General features: G+C 45.2%; 1 protein-coding gene across 8 annotated transcripts in view; it reads left to right on the plus strand.

The window, feature by feature from the left end:
• plekhg5b (pleckstrin homology domain containing, family G (with RhoGef domain) member 5b) overlaps positions 1-25,664 on the plus strand; it is a 67,820-nt gene that overhangs the window by 32,188 nt on the left and 9,968 nt on the right. For 4 of the 8 annotated variants that reach the window (XM_035739026.2, XM_035739029.2, XM_035739024.2 and 1 more), the window contains 6 exons: positions 9,440-9,581; positions 10,524-10,623; positions 10,901-10,961; positions 11,316-11,407; positions 11,849-11,985; positions 14,407-14,597. In XM_035739026.2, coding sequence (XP_035594919.1) covers positions 9,440-9,581; positions 10,524-10,623; positions 10,901-10,961; positions 11,316-11,407; positions 11,849-11,985; positions 14,407-14,597 — 723 coding nt within the window. Of the gene's footprint in view, positions 1-438; positions 706-1,478; positions 1,590-9,439; positions 9,582-10,523; positions 10,624-10,900; positions 10,962-11,315; positions 11,408-11,848; positions 11,986-14,406; positions 14,598-25,664 lie in introns of those variants that run through there. The other 4 variants (XM_035739030.2, XM_035739025.2, XM_035739027.2 and 1 more) reach the window with 3 other exon arrangements.

The raw sequence follows: 25,664 nt of genomic DNA on the forward strand, positions 1-25,664 counted from the left end.
CATTGACAACTTGTTTTACTATGTAGGAAAGACCCACTAAAACGGAGCCTCTTTTTCCTGTCAGCTCTTTTTAAAGCACAAATACACCGTCCTGCGTACTACTCTCTGACCTTGTGCCACTGAGGGGTCAGGGGTCAAACACAGGGACAAATGGGAGGGAGAGGTGAATACGGAGCAAGATACACATGAGTAGGGAGAAGCATAGAAATTGTGGGTAAATCCAGTTTTAGTCATTCAATTTCTGTGAAGACAGGGGGGGAGGAGGACATGAGATGTTTAGAATAAGGACTGGTTTCGAAACAAGTCAGTGAGTCAGTCCAGGATGTGTGTATGCTGGTAGGTCTTTGAGTGGAGGGAGAGGTTGATGGTGTAGATGGGGGCGGGGTATCGCAAACACCGAGGCAGCTCACATGTTCATGCTCAATCTAGTCTCGTCTGTCAGGTTGTCCTGTGGTGTTCTACTACCTTGGAGCTCTTCCTGCTCATAGAGCTCTAGGGACTTTAAAACACTTTCTCTCACGCTCCCTTACTGACGGATGAACGAGATTAGAGAGAAGCTTCCATCGAGGGTGGGATTTTAACTTCTGGTCTGCCTGCTACTGACAGTTGTGACCTTGGAAGTATTTTGTCACTTACCCATTGAAACTGAGAGATTATTTTCGGGAGAACCCTTTTTCCCAGCTGTTTTTTTTTTCCAAACTGGAGGTGAGTGATCGAGAACATCCTTACCCCTCTCACAACCTCTCCCGCTGCGTGCATTAGTACGGAGGTTCGGTGAAAGGAACCCAGCATGTGTGTGTTATTGTCTGCCTAGGGTTGTGTGGTTTTAGGGTTGATCTTACATTTTGGTTCACAGCTAGGTGTAATCTATAGGGACAGGTGGGAGAATGGTCTGGCAAAGGGATATCATACCTGAACTGAGTAGATCCACAGCCAGGGTGAAGCTGAGTGATATGTTGTTCCTCAGTGAGAATGCTAGTGCAATGCACCCTCTCTTTATGTCTTGACTTATAAACACTTTTGTTCCTCGGGGAGCATAGGCCACCTACAAACTTCCTGGAGCCTTTTCAGTCAGCCCCCATGTTCTCCCTATCTACACTGTTCCTGCCTGCTAGTGATGGTGGCGTACACACAGACATCAATTGCAACGTTTGGGGGCCTTTTTAAGTCTCTTTTTTTTTTTGTCAGACGTCAGCATATTCTACATCTGCTTCTTATATCAACAACCCAAGATCCTCAACAGCACACGCCAGCCCAGCCAGTGCCCCCCCTCCTCCATTTTCTTCATACCAAATTTAAAGTGGCTTACCAACTATTCATTTCCAAGTCGAAATTGGAACTGCCTGTGTCCAAATCAGCAATTTGTCTCTAGGAGTTTCCAGCAGTTCCCAAAATTATTTTCTATTTCACGCACTTCCTCTTTTGGGGGGTCGTGCACATCGCCTTCCTGCCTATCGGTCTCTTTTCCTTCCCTGAAGCTATGGATAGGAAGCCTGGTTGCATCACAGTCCAGCAGTTGCAGCCTGAGAAAACACTCGCTCCGTCTCAGTGCACTTGACTGCGTTAGAGCGGAGACAGACCAGCTGCCGGTGAGTGGGTCTTCAGTTTTCTCATGTGGTCACCCCAATAACTCTCGATGTTTGTGTGTAAGGAAATAGTTGTCTCTCGTTTTGCCTTCGTTGACAGTTCAGTGTCTCAGGCCAACAGCAAATCTGCAGTTTTATGATTGTTTAAAACATTTTTTTTTGAATGCCTCTGCGTATATATGGTATATCATATGGGTATAGGACAAAAGGCTTGGCTTCACCTTTCAGGGTGGTCTGAGTCTCTTCCTAGGTGAGCCTATTTCTCAAGGTGTGGGTGTGAAATCATGCTACATGTTGAAACACACTTTTGGTGGAATGTTTCCTTTGTAAAAAGAGAGGCTATTTCCTGTAAAGTTCTGTGAGATGGATGTCCTTCAGTTTATCTCTGTCCTAGAACAGACAATTCCCAAACTCTACTGTACATCCACTGACCAAACACAGCTAATCAAATGGACCGTTGCCTATTGACGACGAGCTGTTTCTTTTATTTTCTGTTGTTTTTTTGCCACTGCGTAATCATGTGGTTTGTGTTGGAGACTGCTATATTCTGAACTGATGTCAGGTTCCCTCTCTCTAGTCCGGACCTGTTTCCCTAGCGTACTCTCTACGGTGTGTACATCTGGAAAAGTCAGTCCTCTCCTAAGACTTACAGTAGGAGATGTGTCATAGGTTTGTCATCATTACCACACTCCATGTGGTTTTCCCCCCCAGTCTGCCTGACAACTCCTTTTTAAAATACATTTCAACAGATGACAAGTTAGTTTGACTAATGACTTTCCCACTGATGGGATCAGATTTCAGGCCTGTTTGGTTGGGAGTGTTCAACCCAGCCTGGGAAAAATGCATCCGGTTGAACATCAACATTATTTGACTGAATTTAAACTGAAAAGCTGCAGGCATTTTAGTACAACACTAGAGAAATGACCTAATCTACTTCACTAATACCTGTGGCATTGGCCTGAATGACATCATATCCTTTATCATATATACTGTATATACATCAAGTACCACAAGCGAAGTGAAGTCTGAAACATTTAAAAATATTTTTTAAAGATATTACAGCTCACGGCACAACGGGGCCTGTGAAGAGACGTGCGCACACACACATTGTAATATTGTAGATTTGTAGTGATGGAGAAGTGATGTAATGTTTATGATGTAGGCTGTGACGTTTTGTAGAGATGTGGTTGTTTTAATCCTGTTTGGACCCCAGGAACAGTAGCTGCTGCCTTGGCAATAAATACAAAAAAAATGTATCCTGTCAACCAGACACCAGTCACTCAGCTCAGGTGTGGGGCTTGGATGTTTCACTCTGCCAATCATCTCATTACAGATCGAAAACAAGTCTCCCTACAGTACAAGCCTTTATACATGAATCATCCCATGCGTCCCAGAAACACATGCCCGCTCACTCTGCCCTAGCTTTGAATGCTCCGATACAACAAGTGCCTCTGTTTTGAAGAGTACCATATGTGTTTTGAAGAAAAGCAAACCCTTCCACAGTACAGGGGGCGTTAATAGTAAGGAGACACGCCAGGCTAGCGTTGTGTAAGACCTCCTGCTTTAAAAGCTCCGGCCTGGTCCTGGCACTCTCTCAGAGCCCAGCTAGAGAACCGGACCGATGGCGGGAGAAGAAAGAGAGAGTGCGGCGGCACTGTTCTCCCCTGCCTCTTCTCACAGACTCACCCAAGTTTATTTATTGAAAAAGAAATGGTCAGATCTGGCCCAGTCCTGACCCGGGTCTCTGATCTATCCCTTTGATCTCATTTATCCCTCTACCCCCCCCACCACCTCTCTGTTTCCACCCAGCCTACCAGTAGCAGCCAGAACTAAACGGGTACAGGTAGTGGTGCCTGGAGAAGTGGGTTTACTCTGATTTGGCCCCAAAATGTCCCGTTTTAATGACATGCACTCCGAATGATCTAAAATGCTTAAACCACATCAGGAGACCACTTTAAAAAGAATGTATTTAAACAAATCTGACATTTTTTATTTTTAAGTGTACTTACCCTTTAATTTAAGTGCCAGGCACCTAGCACTGTTGTTTTGATTAGTGGTGTTTCTGTAGCACATGAGATGGAGTTTTCAAAACAAATGGCCAATGGATTGATGCAAGTGATCATGACATCATTCTGACAGGTAGGCATGGGCTACTTTGTAGCTAGTTAACATTTTGTTCAAGTATTTGGGAAAGCCTTTCCATCTACCAGAAGGTGGTCAGGCCTATAATTAGCATCACTATATATGTTTTTCTGTTCCTTAACTGTTTGAAACCTAGACTTTTTACTTCATATATGAGGCGTGTCCTACCTTGTTTCAAAGTAGCCTATAGCCAAAGTCCCACCATAGAAACGTGGAGGCAATTATTTTACAAAGGACTTTCTTTCATTGTCTTCCAGCCAAAAGTGTGATCTCAGCTCTCTTAATTTCTCATTCTCACATATGCGTGGGATTCATTGGGGTTTTCCACAAATTGCATTTTGGAACATTTGCGCTGTTCTAGGCCTACTGCCGTGTGCACGTTGCTGCATTGAAAATGTGAAGAAAAAAAATGTCTATCGTCATTTTTTAAAGCTTAACATTCTGATCTGCCTTTATTAATTAATACGGTGTATACCTCCACTACACTATTATGACACGTACCCTGGAGATTAAGAAGTGAGTATACGCAACACCCACTGAAAAATGGGTGTGTGTGCGGCGTATACCTGCATTTATCCTCCGCTACATCACTGGGTACACTGAGGCTACAGCGTGTGATGTTTAGGACACCAACCTCTACAGTGAACCGAGGGGGGGGCCCCCAGTCGCGTGCTCAACTCCCAAGAGGGGCATGAAAATGTGTTCTCAGAAAATGGTAACTAAAAGTAATGATGGCCTAGATGGCAGGCCTAAGAAGAAGTGATTTAACTGTCTTTTTGATGTAACGCAGACTCCCTGGGTATTTTAGTGTTTAGCATTTGCGTACCAATCCATCATTCTGAATTAAAACCATGATTGAAACGATGTCCCAGTAGTACAGCTGTAGCATTACGGTGAGTGCTGGCCACCCAGGCTGAAGCTGTATATTTTCTTTTAAGTGGTTTGGAGAGTCACTCCCACGCAGCTCATTGATAAGTTGTAAGGCATGCCGACGGAGTCAGAGTCTGAACACTGAGTCCCAGAACAGACCAGACCAGGATAGGAAGGACTGGGAAGGGTTAGAGAGCGGAGAAGCTTTTCAGGTCTGGGACATCTGCTGTGGCTTTACCGAGTTAAAGTTCATAATAAGGAAATCAAATTGGGCTCCCGAGTGGCGCAGCGGTCTAAGGCACTGCATCTCAGTGCAGGAGTGCAAGAGGCGTCACGAATCCAGGCTGCATCACATCCGGACGTGATTGCGAGTCCCATAGGGCGGCGCACAATTGGCCCAGCGTCGTCCAGGTTTGGCCGGGGTAGGCCATCATTGTAAATAAGTTAAATGCAAAATTAAAATCAATTATAAACAATTCATTAGGCCCTAATCTATGGATTTCACAAAACTGGGCAGCGCTGCAGCCATGGATGGGCCTTGGAGGGCATAGGTCCACTCAATGGGGAGCAGTTTATTGTCCCCAGCACAAGGTGCACCTGTGTAATGATCATGCTGTTTAATCAGCTTCTTGATATGCCACACCTGTCAGGTGGATGGATTATCCTGGCTAAGGAGAAATGCTCACTAACGGGGATGTAAACAAATTTGAGAGATTAGCTTTTTGTGCATATAGAATATTTCTAGGATTATTTTAACTTTTATTTCAGCTCATAAAACATGGGACCATCACTTTACATGTTGTGTTTATATTTTTGTTCAATGTATTTGATTAGTTAGACGGGAGTGAGTCTGACACCAGTGTATGAGGGAGTCTGAAGTCTCTACTGCCTGTCTCGTTTGAGGGTGTGTGAGTGCACACAGTCTTACTATTTGTACAAGACTGTACACGACTGAGTCAAACCAATCATTTGTGTGTCACTTTTGCGTGTGTTGTGATAACGTGTCATCCAAGGTCGGTAGACACCAGTCGAGCCTCATTTACGGTCAAAGCCCGGGGGATGGTGTGTGTGTGTGTGTGTGTGTGTGTGTGTGTGTGTGTGTGTGTGTGATTCAGTACATCTTACGTATTTAAATGACTGATGATGAGAAGGTATATCAGCTTTAAGGTAACTAACGCTAAAGGGTGAACTCTGCTTTAAGTTGCCAAATCAAAGATGTCTAACACGTTAGTGCCTGGCCTTGAAGTGATGTTTTAGTGTGGGGGTGGAGTGATGTTATTGTGGAATAGTTCACTGAAACACTGCAGCACACTATCAACTGACTGCAGTGTTAACAAGGCACACAGTAAATTACTGAAAGGAAGGCTTTATTAGAGGGCTGTAGCCATATCCAAATGTCATCATGACTGTTTGGGCTGTGTGCTCGACCCAGCTAAACACAATCATCTGTCTTGACTGAACGTTCGTCATAGCTGTTCAGTGGTGTGTTGATTTAGGCTGTGTGTGTGTGTGTCTGTGTGATGGCTGCTGGAGACTGACTGTATGTGGATGACCCAATGGAAGATGGGAAGGGAATTTAATTAGCTTTGGGTGTGGGCACCAACAACGTGTGTGTGTGTGTGTGGAGCAGTAAACTAAACACAACAAGGGCCCTATTTTCTCTTTCACATTGTCTCTCAATAATCAGTCTCCTTCCACCAATATCCCATCCTGACAACTTTGCTCCAGTGAGTGCTATTCCACCTTTCACTTACACACTATGACATTGTACAGGCACTCGTTGCAACGTTCACTGGAACTATCATCAACCTTATTGCAGGAAATGTGTAAACACACACACAAACACACACACACACACACACATAGAGGTTGGGATTAGGTGTGCTCTGGCAGGACAGGCTGTTCAGATTAAAGCCAGTCAGTCCGGGGGCTGGGAGAGAGACTGTTGTGATTGATGCAGTGCTGTTGGCGGCCTTGCATTTTATCAGTATTTTCCTAATGACGAGGGGGATCAAACCTTATAACGCCGACCATTTTGTGTGTGTCGCTCGGGCCACAATCATTGTTCTTCCTCCAAACCCGCCGCTAATCCCGTTAACTTGATAACACGCGTCTGGACACACACACGCACACGCACGCGCACGCTCCCGATCCCCAGCCAGCTGTCATTTGACCATCATCCTCCTTCAAAGTCACAGTGCACTCTGTAATTGGCCCATTCGTACCAGTCACCACCAAGTGTGCTGTGCTCTCATCTTCACTCTCAGGTGACCTATTGTTGGGAAATACTATCACAACCCAGTATCAATCGCTAAGATGAAATGGTAACTTGAATAATTCAACATTTCAGTGACAAAGCCTTTGAGTCTTGTCCTCTGAGTATGTTCAAATGTAGTCTGCCCCCAATTCTTTATAACAAAACTCTGACAGGTTTTGGGACTGAATGTGTGGCTTTTTGTCCAGGAGAGAAGAGTCAGAGGAGAGTTTTCCTCATCCGAGAGGTGACACGTTTATGTGTGTTGGGTCACCCAGGCAGCAGATACGTTCAGCAGCTTCAGTCCCGACAGGAATGCAGCTGCCTGGACACCCAGTCCGTGCGTGAGTTGTTGGTTACCTTGCTGAGCCCACCGCTGTCTAAATATGGCATCTGATTTGCTCCTGTTTCACCCGTCTGAACACACACACACACACACACACACACACACACACACACACACACACACGTCTGTCTCCACATTTCATTAACACCATGTCACGTCTGTTATGTGGTTGTTGAGGGAGAGCTGTTGGGATACAGGGGGCTGTGTGTGAAATGACTTCTGAGGGCAAAGGTTTATTGTTATTACCAGGAAAACAAATTGAAAGCAGTACACTTGAGATTTCCTGACATGCTCATGTTGTTACATAGCACAATGTTTTGTATTTTATTTAACAGCGAGAGAGAACAGAACGAAACATTCCAACTATGGATTAATATAACTAGCAATATACCATCATACCAATGTTTTGGAATGAATGGAGAAAGGCCTTTTCTTTTAAGTTGCATTTGAATCTCCCATCCAACAACCAGAGACATGCTTCATCTAAAAACTTCAAAGCACACTAAACTTAATTGTGCTTTTGGAGGGGAGCGTTTCATGTGCCTATTACAGTAAACAAGGGTCTCTCTGTCTCTCTCTCTCGGTCTCTTTCTGTCTCTCACTGTCTCTCTCGGTCTCTCTCACACTCACATTCACTCGGTCTCTCTCGGTCTCTCCCTAGAGAGCAAGCTGTTAACCCTAGACATGTGTCTGCGTTAGGGTGTAGACTAGAGGTCTTGGGGAATAGAAAGGAGGAGCGTCAGAGGACCCTGCCTGGCTGTCTTGGAAATGAGGGAGGGGCCCCTGGTCTAATCTCAACCCTGCCTGCCTGTCGACGGAGCGTCAGATGGCTCTGCCAGAGCAAGACCAGCCCAGTCCACTGAGCCCAGATTAGGGGGCTTTGGACTTCTTAAATCTGCTTGCGTATTATTATTATTTTTCTCCTCCTTCTTCACGTTTATCTCTATACTGGGTGGGACTCTTTCCTTGGCTTGGCCAGTCTTAACCTCACAGCTACTCCTCCCCCCGGCCCCCAACCAGTTCCTCAAAATACTTACTGGTACTTAACCTGGCTAGACATTGAGAAGTATGGATTAATTAGGCAGCTTGTGGCTGTTTCCGGGGGGAGAGAAAGGACTGTTAGTTAGCGTACTGGAGAGGTGGTGGATTTTGTAGCTGAATGCCTGGGTGCTTATTGGCCTGGAGATGGAGCCTGACTGTATGGCTGGCTGGGGGACAGTGCTGCTCTCATCCATTCAGCTGGAAGGTAGGTGGAGGGTGAGAGCACAACAGGGGCACATTCCTGTACACCTCAATTCATTAAACCAAAGTGTTCTTGACTGTTTTCCAGGGATTTAAATTACAGCTTAATGGCCCTAGCAGAACATATGGTATTATCAATGTTTGTGGATAGCTGGAGTTGACATGCTGCATCTTTGTGTTGACAGGTACTTTATATCCATGCATGGAATACAAAGCCTACAGGTGTATTTATTGGCTTGTCAACGTAGTAAGAACATCCAACAGGGCTGTGTGATTGTTATTCGACCTGTGTGATTGGTAGCTTGTGGGAAAACACTTGGTGTGTGTGTGCTTGTTTACATGAAGCCCCCCCCATACACGCATGCTGTGCGCTGTGTGATACTGACCTCCAGTCCTGAGCAGAGCACACTGAGACAATGACAGGAACTACATTACCAGGACCTAAATTGTCTCTCCCCAAACGTCCTCATTCCCTGTATAGGAGACGTTCTGGGTTTTCGTGGTGCCCGGGGAGGAGAAGAGGCTGGAGAGGGGGAAACCCCTACCCATGTCCTCCACCCCCTGGGCCAGGGATGCCACCCCCTGGGGCTGCTGTCCTCTGGAGGGGCTGGTTGAGGGGGAGGTCTGTCTGGGTCTGGCCACAGGTGGAGAGGGCCTAATCCAGCTCCCTTCTGCTGTCTGTCTGCCTGACTGGATGGCTGGCTGGCTGGCTAACTCTAGTCAGAAGACCTCCTGTGCGCTGTGTGATATCAAACTGTGTCTGCTGCTTCCATGCCCCTGTGATGGTGTAAACAATGGCTTGGGTCCTGGAGCAGTAGTCTGTCTGTCCTGCTGATGTAAATGTGTCATATACTGTGACCTGTCTCTCTGTTAACCTACTTGACCTCCCCGGGGTAATTGCGAGCTCGGGGAGGAAGTGTCTGGCGCGCAAGGCTACTGGCCAAGTTGATTGGTACATCTGCTGTGCTGACCCTCACCCCTCTCTCTCCCTCTATCCAGGTGTGCCACCACCCAGAGTGCCTGGACCTGAACAACAAGAGCCCTCTTCACCTTTGTGAGTCATGTGACTCCCGCTGCCACCCGGAAGACACAGAAAACATGCACTTTGACCGACACCCCCGCTTTGACCTGCAAACCCAAGGTACACAACACTACCCACCGCAACACGTACACACCCAGACTTCCTCTCCACGACATTTAGTGCCCGATCCTACACTCGGGTCAGGTCATATGCAGGGGTGGGAGTAGTGAATTAGGAATTGAACTACATGTTGTCGTAGCTTGGTGGTAGTTTAATACATTCAAATCTTTGTAGAGTTTTCAGTAGTTAGCTTCACCACTTACATGGCAGAAAAGTAACTTCTTTTCTTTTCAAGTAGGCAGTCATTTCCTTTATTTTTCAGCATCAGTCCTGCCTAATTCTCACTTGAAACAGTTTTTTTTGTTTGACAGACTAAATGGCACATTCTGTCAGCATCTGAATCCATACTGTTCTGAATTCCATCTCTTCTTGCGATTTTGTAGTCTCTGACATTTCATAATATATATGCCATTTAGCAGACGCTTTGGACATGATCATTTTTCACGATGTAGTCTCTTTTCGAAGTAAATATATTTTTCTTAAGAGTAGCTTAACTTCCTCCAGTGTGAAGTAATTGCTAGCTTGGTAAACTATTTTTCAGAGTAGCTTCCCCAACACCGGTCGCATGATAGGTCAGGTCGAGGTCCCCAGAGCTGCACTTGTATCGAAACTGTTGAGTCAAAGAAATGTATTTCCCCAAACCATATTACATGCATAAGAATACATTCTCGACCATCTTCCTGTTCAACCACTGTCTTCTTCCACCCGGGATTCCATTATTATTATTTTCTTTCAACTGTGTTCATTGTAAGATATGAAGCTGTCTGACTCCTTCTGTGCTCATTGAACTCACGTGTTAGTCGCGACTGCCTTCCACAGAATTGACAAACGTTTAGAATGTCCTTTTAATATTTAGTCAGGCTAGATTAAACTGGATGTACCTGTGCTATTAAGACAGTGTTATTAAAGATCTCTAACAGATATTCTGTGTACCCCCCCCAGGTTCCATCCTGGCCCGGAACGTTTCGACGCGCTCCTGTCCCCCCCGCACCAGCCCCCCCTCTGACCTGGAGGAGGAGGACGAAGGGGCCAACGACCGAGGGTATGTCACTTCCGTTATGTCAACGATCCAGACATCATCACTTTGTCTGTCTGTCAGCATGGCGCTCGTCTAGTGTACATTTTCTCCTTCAAACCGAAACGACGAGTGTCTAGGGGAGTCATCTTTGACGGCACTGCTCTATTAATATACGATAGTTGTGCTCGTGTTTATGTTAGTGTTGACCTGTTATTCCATAGGTGTTTCATTACGGGAGTTAATATGAGAATGATTTGTTCAATATTTGTGTCAATAAATGTGCAAATTACTGTCCCCCCAGGGAACGTAAAGCTGGGGGGTTGAAGTTGGTGAAGAAGAAACCACGGCGACGACACACAGACGTGAGTATTGATGCAGGGGTGCGACGTAGAAATACACCCCTTAGGAAACCACATCTCTCTACCTCAGTTCCTAATAGTATTGGGTCTAGTCTGTTGGTCTGAACAGAGCTGTCTTGTTGTATGTGGTAGAAAGTTGTAGGTTGTATGATGATCACGGTGCCAACATGATTGCAGGCTTCATGCGTCTCTGAGGTCGCGTTAGTTCTCTGTGGCAGCCAGGGAGTGATATATTGAATGGTCTCCGACGGGCCGTTTCTGAGTAGTCTTAGCCAGCCTGCTTGCTAGTAAAGGGCCTGACTGAGCTCTTCAGTTCGACGGCCCGTTAACTTCCAATGTGTCTGTCGCCCCCTGCAGGATCCCAGCAAGGAGTGCTTCAGCCTCAAGTTTGATCTGAACGTGGACATTGACACAGAGATCGTCCCCGCTGTGAAAAAGAAGACCCTGAGGTGAGAAACAAGGCGGCTGGGGGAGTGGTGGGGTCGTTATGAATGGTTTGACTAAGTCTGTAGGGCAGGGATCGTCAACTAGATTCAGCCAGAGGCTTATTTATTTTCTTGAGCGGAAGGTCAACATGGAACATAATTACAAATAATTTGTGGATTGCAAATTGACAGCAAGAAGCCCAAATGGATATAATAGTTGATTAAAACCTTGTTTGCTTTTGTATACTATCACATTTATCGAGCTATTATCCGTGGGAGTATTTTTGGAACAGGTTTCCAAAATAAAAATCACTTGGAACTGATTTTCTAGTGTTTTAACAGTAAAAAAAAAAAAAAAAGTCCAACAATTAAACTTGGTGGGCCAAATACAGTCACGGGCGGGATGCCAGTTGGGTAACCCTGTTGGTCTGTTAACTCTGTTCTCTCTGTGTTCCTCTATTCCAGGGAGGTGCTAGGTCCTGTGTTTGAGCGTAAAGGTATTGAGTTATCCCGGGTAGATCTGTTCCTGGACCAGTCCAACACTCCCCTGTCCCTGAACTTTGAGGCTTACCGCTTCGGTGGCCACTATCTCAAGGTTAAAGGTAACTGCATCAGAGGACCAGTCAACATCCATCAGAACACCACATCTTATTTTGCTTCCCTCAAGTTTCACAATTAATAAAATAGAATATATGAACTAAGCTCAGCAAAAAAAGAAATGTTTTTCAGAAAACTTAATGTGTTAATATTTGTATGAACATAAGATTCAACAACTGAGACATAAACTGAAGAAGTTCCATAGACATGTGACTAACAGAAATTGAATAATGTGTCCCTGAACAAAGGGGGGGGGGTCAAAATCAAAAGAAACAGTCAGTATCTGGTGTGGCCACCAGCTGCATTAAGTACTCCAGTGCATCTCCTCCTCATGGACTGCACCAGATTTGCCAGTTCTTGCTGTGAGATGTTACCCCACTCTTCCACCAAGGCACCTGCAAGTTCCGGGACACTTCTGGGGGGAATGGCCCTAGCCCTCAGCCTCCGATCCAACAGGTCCCAGGCATGCTCAATGGGATTGAGAACCGGGCTCTTTGCTGGCCATGGCAGAACACTGACATTCCTGTCTTGAAGGAAATCACACACAGAACGAGCAGTATGGCTGGTGGCGTTGTCATGCTGTAGGGTCATGTCAGGATTAGCCTGCAGGAAGGGTACCACATGAGGAAGGAGGATGTCTTTCCTGTAACGTGTTAAGTGTTGAGATTGCCTGCAACGACAGCAAGCTCAGTTCGATGATGCTGTAACACACCGCCCCAGACCATGGCGGACCCTCCACCTCCAAATTGATCCCACTCCAGAGTACAGGCCTCGGTGTAATGCTCATTCCTTTGATGATAAAGGCGAATCCGACCATCACCCCTGGTGAGACAAAACCGCGACTCGTCGGTGAAGAGCACTTTTGCCAGTCCTGTCTGGTCCAGCGACGGTGGGTTTGTTCCCACGTTGTTGCCGGTGAGGACCTGTCTTACAACAGGCCTACAAGCCCTCGGTCCAGCCTCTCTCAGCCTATTGCAGACAGTCTGAGCACTGATGGAGGGATTGTGCGTTTCTGGTGTACCTCGGGCAGTTGTTGTTGCCATCCTGTACCTGTCCCACAGGTGTGATGTTTGCATGTACCGATCCTGTGCAGGATGATGATACATGTGCTCTGCCACTACGAGGATGATCAGCTGTCAATCCTGTCTCCCTGTAGTGCTGTCTTAGGCGTCTCACGAACATTGCAATTTATTTCCCTGGCAACATTTGCAGTCCTCATGTCTCCTTGCAACATGCCTAAGGCACGTTCACACAGATGAGCAGGGACCCTGGCCATCTTTCTTTTGGTGTGTTTCAGAGTCCGTAGAAAGGCCTCTTTAGTGTCCTAAGTTTTAACAACTGTGACCTTAATTGTAAGCTGTTAGTGTCTTAGCGACCGTTCCACTGGTGCATGTTCATTAATTGTTGGGAAACTGTGTTTAATCCCTTTACAATGAAGAGCTGTGAAGTTATTTGGATGTTGACTAATTATCTTTGAAAGACAGCGTCCTGAAAAAGGGACGTTTCTGTTTTTTCTGAGTTGATATTTTTCCCCGGAATCGACCTCCGTTTTGATTCTAAACCAACCAAGGTACAATGCGTTTCAAATTTTGATTACTACCCTGCACTGACAACCAGATTTGTCGGGTTAACAAACCATGAAACCAACACTAATCTAATTGATTGTTCTATATTTGAGAATATTTGGCTTTTCTTTTTACCCGCAAGCTTTAAAAATGCCTGGGTGGGACAGATGGCAGGGCCTTAGTTTCCTGTCTCTCTGTTCAGAGGAAACTGGACAGGGCGTCCCCCATCTTGGATCCCCGCACAAGACTATTATCTGTAGCAGCAAATCATCTAATCTGCTTTTTATTTTTTATTTGTCACATGCGCCGAATACAACCAGTGTAGACTTTACCGTTAAGTAAGCATTTTAAGAGGCCTTTCCCAAACAATACAGAGTTTAAAAAGTAAGAAAATTAACAAGTGAAAATAGTTACACGATAGATAACAATAATGAGGCCTTATACAAGAAGTACCGAGTCAATGTGCAAGGGGTACGAGGTAGTTGAGGTAATATGTACATGTAGGTAGGGGTAAAAATGACTAGGCAATCAGGATAGATCAGTGGAGGCTGCTGAGGGGGAGCACAGTTCTTAATAATGTCTGTAACAGAGCGAATGTAATGGCATCACATCATCTGCTTTGATGTATTTGTCTTTATTACAATCCAATGTTTAAGAGGGATTTAAGGCTGCCCACTAGATTAGAGATCCTGTTTTGGAGCCCGCAGAGCGAGAACTTCAACAGGAAGCTAGAGCCAAAAAGAAAAGAATGTTGATCCGTTTTTTTTGGGCATGTACTTTTCTATTGCAAATATCGAGCTTCAATAAAGAGAATTTTAAAACCCAGGAAGCTAAACCCTCCCGTTGTTGGTTCCTCCTCAGCGCGGCCAGGTGATGAGCTGAAGGTGGAGCAGGGGGTGAAAGACCTGCGGTCGCTCAGTCTGCCCAACATGAAGCCCTCCTTGGGGGAGCAGAGTCCCTACATCCTTACCCTCTGTAGTGAGAGGGTGGAGCACGGATCCCTTGGACGCAAGGAGAGCAACGTCGATCTGCTGGTCAGTGCAGCCTCTACAGTATGTTCTCACTCGCACACTACACCAAATCTTCTTTCTTTCTCTCTCGCTCTCTCTCTCTCTCTCACACTAAACACAAACACATTCATGCCATCGCTAAATAGATTCATACAGACACTTGTAAGCACAGTTAAACTATAAATCCTGTCTGACTTATACACAGCCACGGCCCACTCATCTCTAAAACCTCTTGAAACTTTTGTTGTGACTTCCTCCCACTTTCCATAATCTCACCCTTCATCCCGTGACGCCTTTTCTTCATGTAGTGGATCATTCTATGTAGTGATAATAAGCCAGTCAGTTACCATTACCTCATCCTCCATTACTTCATCCTCTATTTACCTCTATCTTTCCTCCCATCTGAACACTTAAACCCTGCTTATCGATTTCCTCATGACCTCTGTACTGTGCCAGCCTCCACTATGTTTCCGACTAGCCTGGGCTGTGCCAGCCTCTGAGCCTGCTGTGAGACTGGTGACCTCACGCAGGAAGAGGCGCTGCCTCTGGCCGCTTCCCCCCCGACTGACAGGGAGGACCAAGAAGTGTTCCCTTTTGGCCTGGAGAAGAGGTGCTGAGAGAGAGTGGCTGGCTGCTCTTTTGGACAAGGGGTGAACTGGCACCCCGTTCCTCTGTGCTAAACACCGGCACGTTTCCATAGCTGTGTGTCGCGTGAACCCGGGCTGACTGATTTTGACACCGGACAAAGAGAGAGGCTGCAACGTTCCCTCAATATAATGTCTGTGGTTGGTGCTATGCTCTTGCACATTGCTTTGAAGCTTGTGTGGACTAGCCCTCTGTGGTTACAGAGTGAAAAACAAGTCCATGGGTGTGAACGGTGACGCGGTAGCGTTGCGTGCCACTGAAAACATGGACATGATGTCATTGCGGCCGTGCCCCCGGCCAGGAAGCGGGTAGCGGGTGGGGATAAAGCTGAGGTTGCTGTAATGTGACAGGGCTTTAGTGTCCGTCTGTCTGTCTGTGGATGGGTAAGTCGTCAGCCTCGGACATTAGACATGGGCCTGTCTGATTTAGTCAGAAGCTTGGTCATACCGTTCCTCTCCTCTCCTGTCTTTGTTTAGTTAGAAGTGCCTCATTCAGTCAACATTTAATGCTTGACAAGTCCCCTTCAGTAAAATTTATTGGCTCTTCTTGGCAACTAGAAATCCATCCGCTAAGTAATGTTGCCTGGTGCGAAAGTTTTCTGTACATGTCATGAATTGTTGCGTCATCATCTCAAACCGACAGCTCTTGATACGATAACGATGCAATTCTCTTGGTTGCAATTCTCTCCGTATCCTCAAGAGGGAGATAAAGAGTTGAGAAAGGCTACACACTTTTAATCCTGTAGGATAGGAGCTCAACACTGGGCCATGCATTTGCTTAATATAGCATTCCAGCAGAGCCCAGTGTCTGGTAGAGACTGAGGAAAAATGGAACATGCCGAACCTTATGGGTGTTGACTTCAGCCCTTTTTTAAATTACACACGGGCCATTCCAAGCCTGGTTGCTCGACCGTACAGAAGACTTTGCTCCCGGTAGTTTAAATATTTATCTAGCGACAGGATACAGCCTGGCATAACAACGAATTGAGCCAGGCAGGCTTCAAATAGACCAGGCAAATTCTGCTACTCTTAAAGGAGCGTCCATTGTGCACGAAAAGGGATATTACAAGTTTGTAATATTATGTGTTTGACACAGAGCTTGGAAAGTTAAGAGGTGCAGGGCAACCGAGGATTTGCCTGTCGACTCGAGCCGAATTCTTCCGCTGCTCTATCGTTCACTACATACTTCAGTCTGAATCTGTCAGCGTTGAATTAGTTTGTGGTGACGACGGGCCTTTGTACAAAACAAAGTCATCAGCGTTTGAATAGTCTCTAACCAATCAGAGTATCAAAGCCCAAAACGTTGCTTTGCCCACGTGTGTTCTGGCTCTTGTCCAACCCATCGGTTTCTGTTTCCACATTGACCTTAATCACGAATACACATTATGCCCGTTCGCCCATTTCCACCTCCCCAATTACCACCGTTGACGTCTCTCACCAGACCAGAGAAGGCAAAGGCCTGGGATGGGCAGGGCTCATTGTCGTGTGACGGCACGTAGATACTAGATACTCAACCTCCCACCAAATTCTGTGCAATGCTCACACAGTCCCAATGCAATCCCCATGCCCAGCCAGAGCTTAGCACTAACCCTCTGCCTACCTACCTAGCTAGCTCTGAGGTAGAGGATTCCTGGCTCCAGAGGTACTGAGCAAAGATTACTGGCACCTGGAAAAAACCCATGGCACAAATGGTGCTAGACTGGCAGGACTGTGTCTGCTACCTGCCATGAGGTTAAGGTATTAGGCACAGGCTAAAGTCCAAAATGTGTTTATAAACATTTGATCAAAGGTGAAATTACTACTAGCATAATTGTGTCCCAAGAGTTGCAGTTTAATTTTGTACAATCTTTGGAAAATGCTAGTCGCTGTGTAAGCCTAATGTAACTTTCGAATAGTACCATTTATTGATCATCTAAGCTGTTGGCGACCCCAGTCACCTGGTTAACAATGAGTACTTCAAACAGAATGTGGTGGATGCTTGGTACTTGTTGATTTACATTCCCTAGCTAGATCACATCTTATAGCAGTGATCTTTGGACTTTCTTTAAGGCCTTTATGTCATTTGCACCATTTGGTTGCCATAGATAATAATACAACATTGTCACGGCCTGTTAACAGAACAGAGGATACGATTCACCTGCTCATGAAACGGCGTTTGACAGATATACAGACTCATTACAAAGCCTTGTCTCTGTGAACTCATCTGACCTTGGGTACGAGAGACTAATATCCTTCAAAAAATATATTCTCTTCTACCAGGTGATTCTTTTCAGTATGTCATATTCCATAAAAGTATTGTATTGGATGAATGAAAATGTGAATGAAAACCCATCTACCAATGACTGTTGTGGAATGTAATGGTGCAGTCCAGTCCGGTACAATGGAGCACAGATGGAAATGTGATTTTAGATGGAAGACTCATGGCAGTCTCTCCACATCCTCCCATATGTCCATCCGTCCTTGTCTATGGTGTTAGGTGAGAGGACTCCCTTATCTAACAGAATTTCAGATGACCCCCATTCTAATCATTCAGTCACTCTGAGAATTAGATGCTGACATGGGCTCGTATGTATGCATGTATACATACGTATGTATGCATGCATGTATGCATGTATGTATGTATGTATGTATATACACACACACACACACACACACACACAGCCCAGGTCAACCAGGGCTTGTGCTCCACCCAAGGTTTATAGTAGAAGGTGAAATGATGGTCCACCCTAGAGAGGTGTCTGTGGAACTGGAGTGGCCAGAGGGAGATGTGTAATGGATAGGTAGTTAGACTGGGGGATTGGGATAAATATATGAACTGTTCTGCCTGCGGCTATGGAGCCCTGACCTATTCACCGGATGTGCTACCTTGTCCCAGACCTGCTGTTTTCGACTCTCTCTCTGTACCGCACCTGCTGTCTCTAACTCTGAATGGTCGGCTATGAAAAGCAAACTGACATTTACTCCTGAGGTGCTGACTTACCGCACACTCTACAACCACTGTGATTATTATTATTTGACCCTGCTGGTCATCTATGAATGTTTGAACATCTTGGCCATGTTCTGTTATAATCTCAACCAGGCACAGCCCGAAGAGGACTGGCCACCCCTCAGAGCCTGGTTCCTCTCTAGGTTTCTTCCTAGGTTCCTGCCTTTCTAGGGAGTTTTTCCTAGCCACCAAACAGCAAGCAATGCACATCTTTATTGTTTGCTGTTTGGAGTTTTCGGCTGGGTTTCTGTATAGCACTTTGTGACATCGGCTGATGTAAAAAAGGGCTTTATAAATAAATCTGATTGATTGATATTACAGGAGTTGAATAGCTTGGAGGGTTCAGGGAACCATAACGCAGGCAGCCCTCAACTTTTAGAGGAAGTAACATAGATGTGACTAGCGAGCATTCCACTGCAACACCCTCATCAGAGACCCTAAATGCACACACACACACACACACACACACACACACACACACTTAATGATACTTGCACACGTAGACAATATTTAAGTTAATAATTATAATTCAGACATGCATGTTTGGTTATATTTGACAGTATTCATTTAAATGTATTATCAACTGACTTTAAATACTGTAGGACTGCAGTGTCCTGTGTATTGATGAAAGTCCTTTGGTGGTAGCAGGAAGACGGGTAAGGGGGAAAACAGTTGTCTTTATATGTTTCCCCTTGACCTCGGTGTCATTTTCCCCACTAAGCACAGTGCTCCCACGCATGTCTGTTCCCCCTAGACTACAGTAGTGATTGTTCTGCTCGGAATAGGCTAACAAAATGAACAGCTCACTCATTTCAGGCCGTCAAACCTCTTGTGTGAAATACACAACGAGGACAATCCAGCAATTTTGCGCAAGAGTCGTTTGAAATAACAACGGGGAGGAGTCGCGTGCATTTGTGTGGGATCATGTTTGACGATCTCCGGGAGCACTTCCACACCTGTTCAGTGAAATTAATAACCATTCATTTAAATTTTTGCCATTTAGCAGACGCTTTTATCCGAAGCGACGTACAAGAGCAATTAGGGTGAAGCACCTTTCTCAAGGGCACATTGACAGATTCTTCACCTAGTCGACTCGGTGATTCGAACCAGCCACCGTTCGGTTACTGGTCCAACGCTCTCTACCGCCAGGCTACCGGCCACCCGATTCTCAGCTTAACTAAGAAGAAACAAATTGACATAAGAGTTAACTTTCATGTTTTTGTTCTTCTGCTTTAATAGACAACTCCGCTGTGAAAATGCTGTATTTTGTTTGATATTTCGTTGCTCTTTGATATTAGATGCTGAAGTATACATGCTGTAGTGTAGATGTGGTCCATCTTGGTGGTTCAACCAAGTACTGTAAAGCTGTGTCATTAAATAGTGCAATGCTGAACCGTGTCTTCAATTGAAACCCAAGTTGTTTATCTAACTATCCCTACCTGACATGCATTTCTTTATAGAAGGTTTGTTTATCCAGCATGAATGGGGATATTTCTGTGTACTAAGTGTGGTGTTGTGTGTAAAGTGGGCCTATTGTGTTTGTTGAGTATGCTGAGCCAGGTGGGGACTGATGTCTGCTGTTTGAGGCCTATCAGGGCTGGGAGCTCCGTTATGACTGGGAGGGGCTAGGAGCCAGTTCAACTGCTGCAGGAGCAGTAGCTGTGTGTTAATGAGTGAGATTTGGATAGTAGAGTGTGTTGAGGCTTCACGGGAGAAGGGAGATCACACAGCATTTTTATGATCTCAGTGTGATGGTTGACCTGCCAGGAGACAGAGAGATTCCAGGAACTACTGCTCTGGTGACCGACAGGAAGTAGCTCTAATCCTCCTCTACCTCAGCACTTTGGACAACCTCTCCTCTGTGGATTTTGGTTGGATTCTTCCTCTTTTTTTCTGAGCTGTCATGTTTTTTGGATCTCGTAGAGACTTTGTTTTAAATTCCAGACCTTCCTAAATGAGTGGTGACATTTGGACTTTTGTTGGACTTGTTTTGCATCTACAGTAAGTGAGGTTTGAGAATGGTGCGTTTTAATCGCCTCTCGTCCTGGTATAGCTGGGACCTGCTGCATGTGGATGGTATTCCTGAGGGTCTGCCTGAATCAGCCCCTCTCCAGAGCCCAACGCCAACACAATGTCCGGTGAGAGAGAGACAGACAGACAGACACACCCACCCACCAGGTCTCTGTACCTCTGTGCTTGTATTCGTTTAAGTTGATATTAGACAAGATGCCAGTGTAATGTATGCCAGCTTAAATATAATGCTTAGGCAATGATTGCTGTAGTTTTGATTTGACACAACTTTACAGAGTAACTGCATGAGCAGAATTCTCAATCTGTAACCTTACAAATCTCCCCCTTGGCTATCTGATTTATTGATCTTTTGGCCATGAGCATGATGGGGAAAACCCTAGCAGGGTAGTGTGTGTGTGTGTGTGAGATGAACAGTGGCGACTCTAGTCATGCTGGTGGGCCTCTTGTAGGGACACATTTGGAATCACATTCTGATCATTGGCCTGTATTATAAGTGATATCTGGTTTACCAGGTGATGGACGATTTCATCTCTTCCCGTTTTTATGTCAGTGGTTCTTTGTATCCACCATGGCACTGGCTATGGTCATGTGTGTGCAAATGCATGTTTTGTCTTTTTTCATGTATTTGAGTGTGTGGGTTTGTGTCCATGTGGCCAGGAAAGTTAATGTCACAATGTTTTCCAATCGTTAATCAGCCTGCCTGATCCTAGGGGCCTCTTATCGCTGAATAACAACAGACCTGAAAGGCCAGTAGAGTGGCGCGCTACTGCATGACTCTTTAGCTACTTTCAATACAATCCTCCACCCAAGTCCCCTCTGGGGTTTTGGCACCTGAAAGATTTTCCCCATCAAAACCAAGGTTAAGACCACAAACGGCAGAGATGAGATAAGGAGCCGACACGAGACTTGATATCATTAACCTGCTTGGAGCTGACCGTGACTGCAGACTGCCGAGGGCCACCAACCCCAGTTCCCAGACCTGTCAGTAGTGTTGTAGGTCAGGGTCCTCTCTGTTATTAATGGAGGGTGACCGAAAGGTCTACACAGAGGCCAGGTGAAACTCATGTCAACACCATCGTTTGGAGAGGGCTGGTTAGATAGACAGGGCCATACAGAGATGTTGGTAAAATAGTAAACACCATAGGTAAGATTGGGGGGGTTGTTTAGTCAGGTGTAGACTGCTGCTCTTTTGAGTAGACGTGCTCTGTAATATCTGCTGTTTTTGTAAGGAGACTACCATTACAAATTGTTCATTTTAAGTAGCCTATGTTGAGAAACACAGGAGATAAATGCTAAAACAAAGACAGCTACTCCAGTTGATTAGAGATTACCTGAATTTGATGGCTTGTAGTTGATCTGCCATGTTATGCAAAAGTATTTTCTTAGTCCTATCTGTGTAGAATAAGTAGGCACACTTTATTTGTTGCAACAGGCACTACAAGGGATTTTCCCCTTCAGGTCATTACTGGGCATTTGTTTCCTTGTTACAGTCAACCAGGAAAGCTTTGTGGAAAGTTGTGTCTAGACGTGCAAATCAAAACAGAGTTGATTGAGGAAAACATCAACCTATTGGGTTGGGAACTTTGATTCAAACTAGCGATGGGTCGTTCATGAACGAACAGCTCTATTTTCGGTGAATTTCGGGAATCGAATCCTGTCTGTGAAAGAGACGATCTTTTGGATCCCTGATTTGAATACTGCTTTTTGAGCTCCAGACTAGGGCTGTGACGGTCATGGGATTTTGGACGACAAGTCATTGGTCAGCCAAATGACCGCGGTTATCGTTATAATGGTGCGAATAGCAAAAATAAAAAACATTCTGATTCACATTTTCTCCTTTCCTTTGCTTTTGACTGCTGCTGCAAGGATGTGGGCATTGCCTAGGCAACCGAAGACTCCTTTGCTACAACAACTTGCTTGTTTTAGCAAGGAGCAACAAAGTTTAATTACATTTACGTCATTTAGCAGACACTCTTATCCAGATTAATTTACAGTGTAAATTACGGTTAAGTGCCTTGCTCAAGGGCACATCGACAGATTTGTCACCTAGTCGGCTCAGGGATTTGAACCAGCGACTTTTCGGGTTACTAGCCCAAAACTCTTAACCGCTATGCTACCTGCTGCCCCTTCGTCACATTGTAGAGTCCATGTTGCCGCCAACATTAGTAGTTGTAGAGTCCGTGTTAGAGCATACAAATGCCCGCATCCGGTCTTCAGTCAGCTGTTCGTTCCACACAAAAAAAAACGTTTCATTTTGAACGACTATGACCAGGGCATAAAATTCACGTTTTGGTTCACCAGCCACTGTGGCAGGTAGATTTCAAAATATACCAGCCACTCAGATTTTTTTTTACCAGGCCAAAGATATTTGTCTTTGCCTTATTTACACCAACAAAACAAAAACATGGATGAGCATGCTTTGTTTCTAAAACAATACATGTATTCCTAGTAAGAAGTAACGTGGTATGTTTCATTTCGTTTGGCTTTTAACCAAAATATCAGATACAAAAAATGTGTTCCTGCCCAAAATGGCGGAAGGTTACCGTGGTAGCGCGATTTGAGTCATGTTTGTGCCTTTTGAGATTCAGTCTGACTAGTAGCAGCTTGTCTTCTCTTCCCTAGCAGTTGAAACTCATGCATAGGAAAAACAACCTAGCTTGTGAACAAAACAAAACAATGTAAATAGCCAAGAAACACAAGGACAAAGTCTCACTTCAGACTTCCATTTCAGATATATCAGACCAAATTTTATGCCTGGGTGCAGAGCTTCTAAAACGGAATAGTTCACTCGGCTCTTCACGTGCGCACAGTCTGGCGGTGTTGTAGACCGAAGTGGAATAGGCTATATAGGATTCATAGTTATTTGACTTTGTGCGACGAACTTAACCAGCTATGAAACAAAACGGCAGAAACACTTTGAAAACAGCTACTGCCGCGTTTATTTTACTATAAATGTGATCATACTTTTTTATCTTCACAAATGTGAGTGGAATGCTCTCACTGTGGAGCTCTGACCACCTGCCAATGTGGCTGGTGAAATAGACATCTTTACCCGCCAATGCCAGAATCTACCTGCGTTTGGCAAGTGGAGGGTGTTAATTTTAACCCTGGTTGTGATGACAGGCTTCATCCATAACCGTCCGTTACACGGTTATACGGTAATTATGCAAGCCCTACTCCAGACAACAATTATCTGTAGATGAGCTATAAAAACATGATCTGAAGATGGTAATTCCTCACTGCAGGAATAACCGGTAGTGAGAAGAGAGCCTCATTCTTTGAACACACAGCGTGTTAGAAATCTAGTTCTTGAATTTGAACTCTCGTTTTCACGAGCCGACAAATGGTACTCAACCTTTTTAGGCTTTACATTAGAGATGTATGGTTTTTCATACCTTTCTTTAATCAAGCACCGCTGAATAAAGAGCTGTTTGTGAGCCAAATGAATGGCTCTTAAAAACATTTTTTTTTAAAGGTGAACGGAGCCAAAAGATACGTCTCAGTTTAAAAACTTGGAATGCTCATTCAAACCACAACAGAGCAAGACTTTGTGGTCATTTAACTGTGGTAAAGGCCTAACTAGAGTTCTCACCAATTCAGTAATACATGTTTTTGTTAGCTCACTCAATGCCTCTGTTCTTTTTTTTTCTATCCTTACAACTGGAGACATTCCCAAATTAACTTGTATGTGACAATCTGCTTTGCTCCCAAAAGCAAAACTCTCCTTGTGAGTCTGTTTCTATATGCCTGGTACATGCATCATACCAGTGGCCGCCTGAATACATTTCTGTACAGCTGTACTGTAGACTAACACAGTTTTGTTTACGATCAGGAAGCATGGCAGATTTTGAATGATAAAGCTGTCAGTCAGTTTGGAGGGAAGTGCAGTGGTTTAAAAGGAAAGGCACGGGGTGGGGCTCTGTGGGGGATTCCGAACAGTCAGAACAAGGAAATTGGACATCAGTTGCGGCTCTAAACAAAGGGCCAAAGAGCCACTATGAACAGTTGGCAAGTCTTCTGCAGCACCAGGATGTCTGTTCTCTTCTACCCTGCAAGCTGTTGCTCTGTCCACGCCCCCTTTATGTAGATAAGTGACACACTCACACTTTTCCAGTAGCCCTGCCTCCTCTTCCTTTCCTCCTCAACACAATGGGCCAGGCAGGATCCTCCCGGTTGCTATGACTCCAGGACAGTGGCTGTGTGAAATGCTAGGCAGGCAGCAGGCTCAGTCAGCACAGCAGGCGTCACCTCTCGGTGTTAGAACAGCAGTACTTGAAGGACTACCACAGAGACACACAGAGTTCAAAGATGAGTCCTGGGGTGGTGCTCATGGTGTATTCATGGAGATAGAGTGGCTCTTGTGTCCTTCCTATCAAACATCAAAACGTGGACTCTTTCAACTTGAGCAGGACATCTCAGCTCATAACTTGACTTCAAAAGCGCTTTTCTGATGGGGAACAAGTTCTAGTTGTTGCAGCTGTCGCTCTCTGGGGCTTTCCCCTCTTAGTCTAAGGGCTCTGGCTCTGAAGTGTGTGTGTGTATCGTGCATGTATGCGGAGAAGGACGAAGAGAGGTTCAACTTGAGAGAACGCTGCAGCTGCTTCCGATCCGGTATGGGCTGCAGTCAATGAGTCTCTAACCGAATTATGGTTTTTGTAATCTTTGACATGCCGCTGGTTTCAATGGTGAGTATTATACTACTTACATTGTGTGAAACGTCAGGGAGCCTTTCCCTTACTGTATCTCTGTTAGAATTAAAGACGTGGACATCTATTTGCCAGTTTAGACAGTAAGTCTTGAAGTCACACTAGGGTATCACAGTTGTTGGTAGCAAAGACTAAGCCTACTTCTCTTTGGGTTGGTGGGCATAGTGCCAGGACTTTGTTTTGTACTGTAATGTATTGAAACTCGTCATTTCAGAAATGTCCTGCAAATGACTGATACTGTGTCATTTTTAGTTTTGGTCAAATGTTCCTTATCATGCACTAATCTAAAAAACCATGTTGCTAAAACTAGAATCACATTTTTCTCACCTACCGTGCTCTGTGTAGCTGTTGCCAGAGCATTACCACGCTAAGCTAATAGGAATTTAGCCTCTCTAGTCTAGCCCAATGAGATGCTGTCACTAGCACAGAGTCTCTCTCGCTCTCTCTCGCTCTCTCTCGCTCGCTCGCTCTCGCTCGGTCCACTTCCTGCACCTGTGTCCTTGACCGAGATCCCCCCCAGAAACCCCCCCTGGTCAGAGCTGGATGAGAGACCACACTGTTTGCTCCACTGAAGCACTTAAATCTAAATAGTGGATTTAAGTGGATTGGGAAATGATGCTTCAGTCATTTGTTACTCTCCCTCTCGATCTTATCCCACTTTGATACTAAAACAGAGGAGGAAAACTTCCTCCGATATGAAGTAACCGTTTATACGACTTTGGATAGGAGGAGAAGGTTGTAC

The sequence above is a fragment of the Oncorhynchus keta genome, chromosome 27 (genome assembly GCF_023373465.1).
Source record: "Oncorhynchus keta strain PuntledgeMale-10-30-2019 chromosome 27, Oket_V2, whole genome shotgun sequence".
NCBI classification, from domain to species: domain Eukaryota; kingdom Metazoa; phylum Chordata; class Actinopteri; order Salmoniformes; family Salmonidae; genus Oncorhynchus; species Oncorhynchus keta.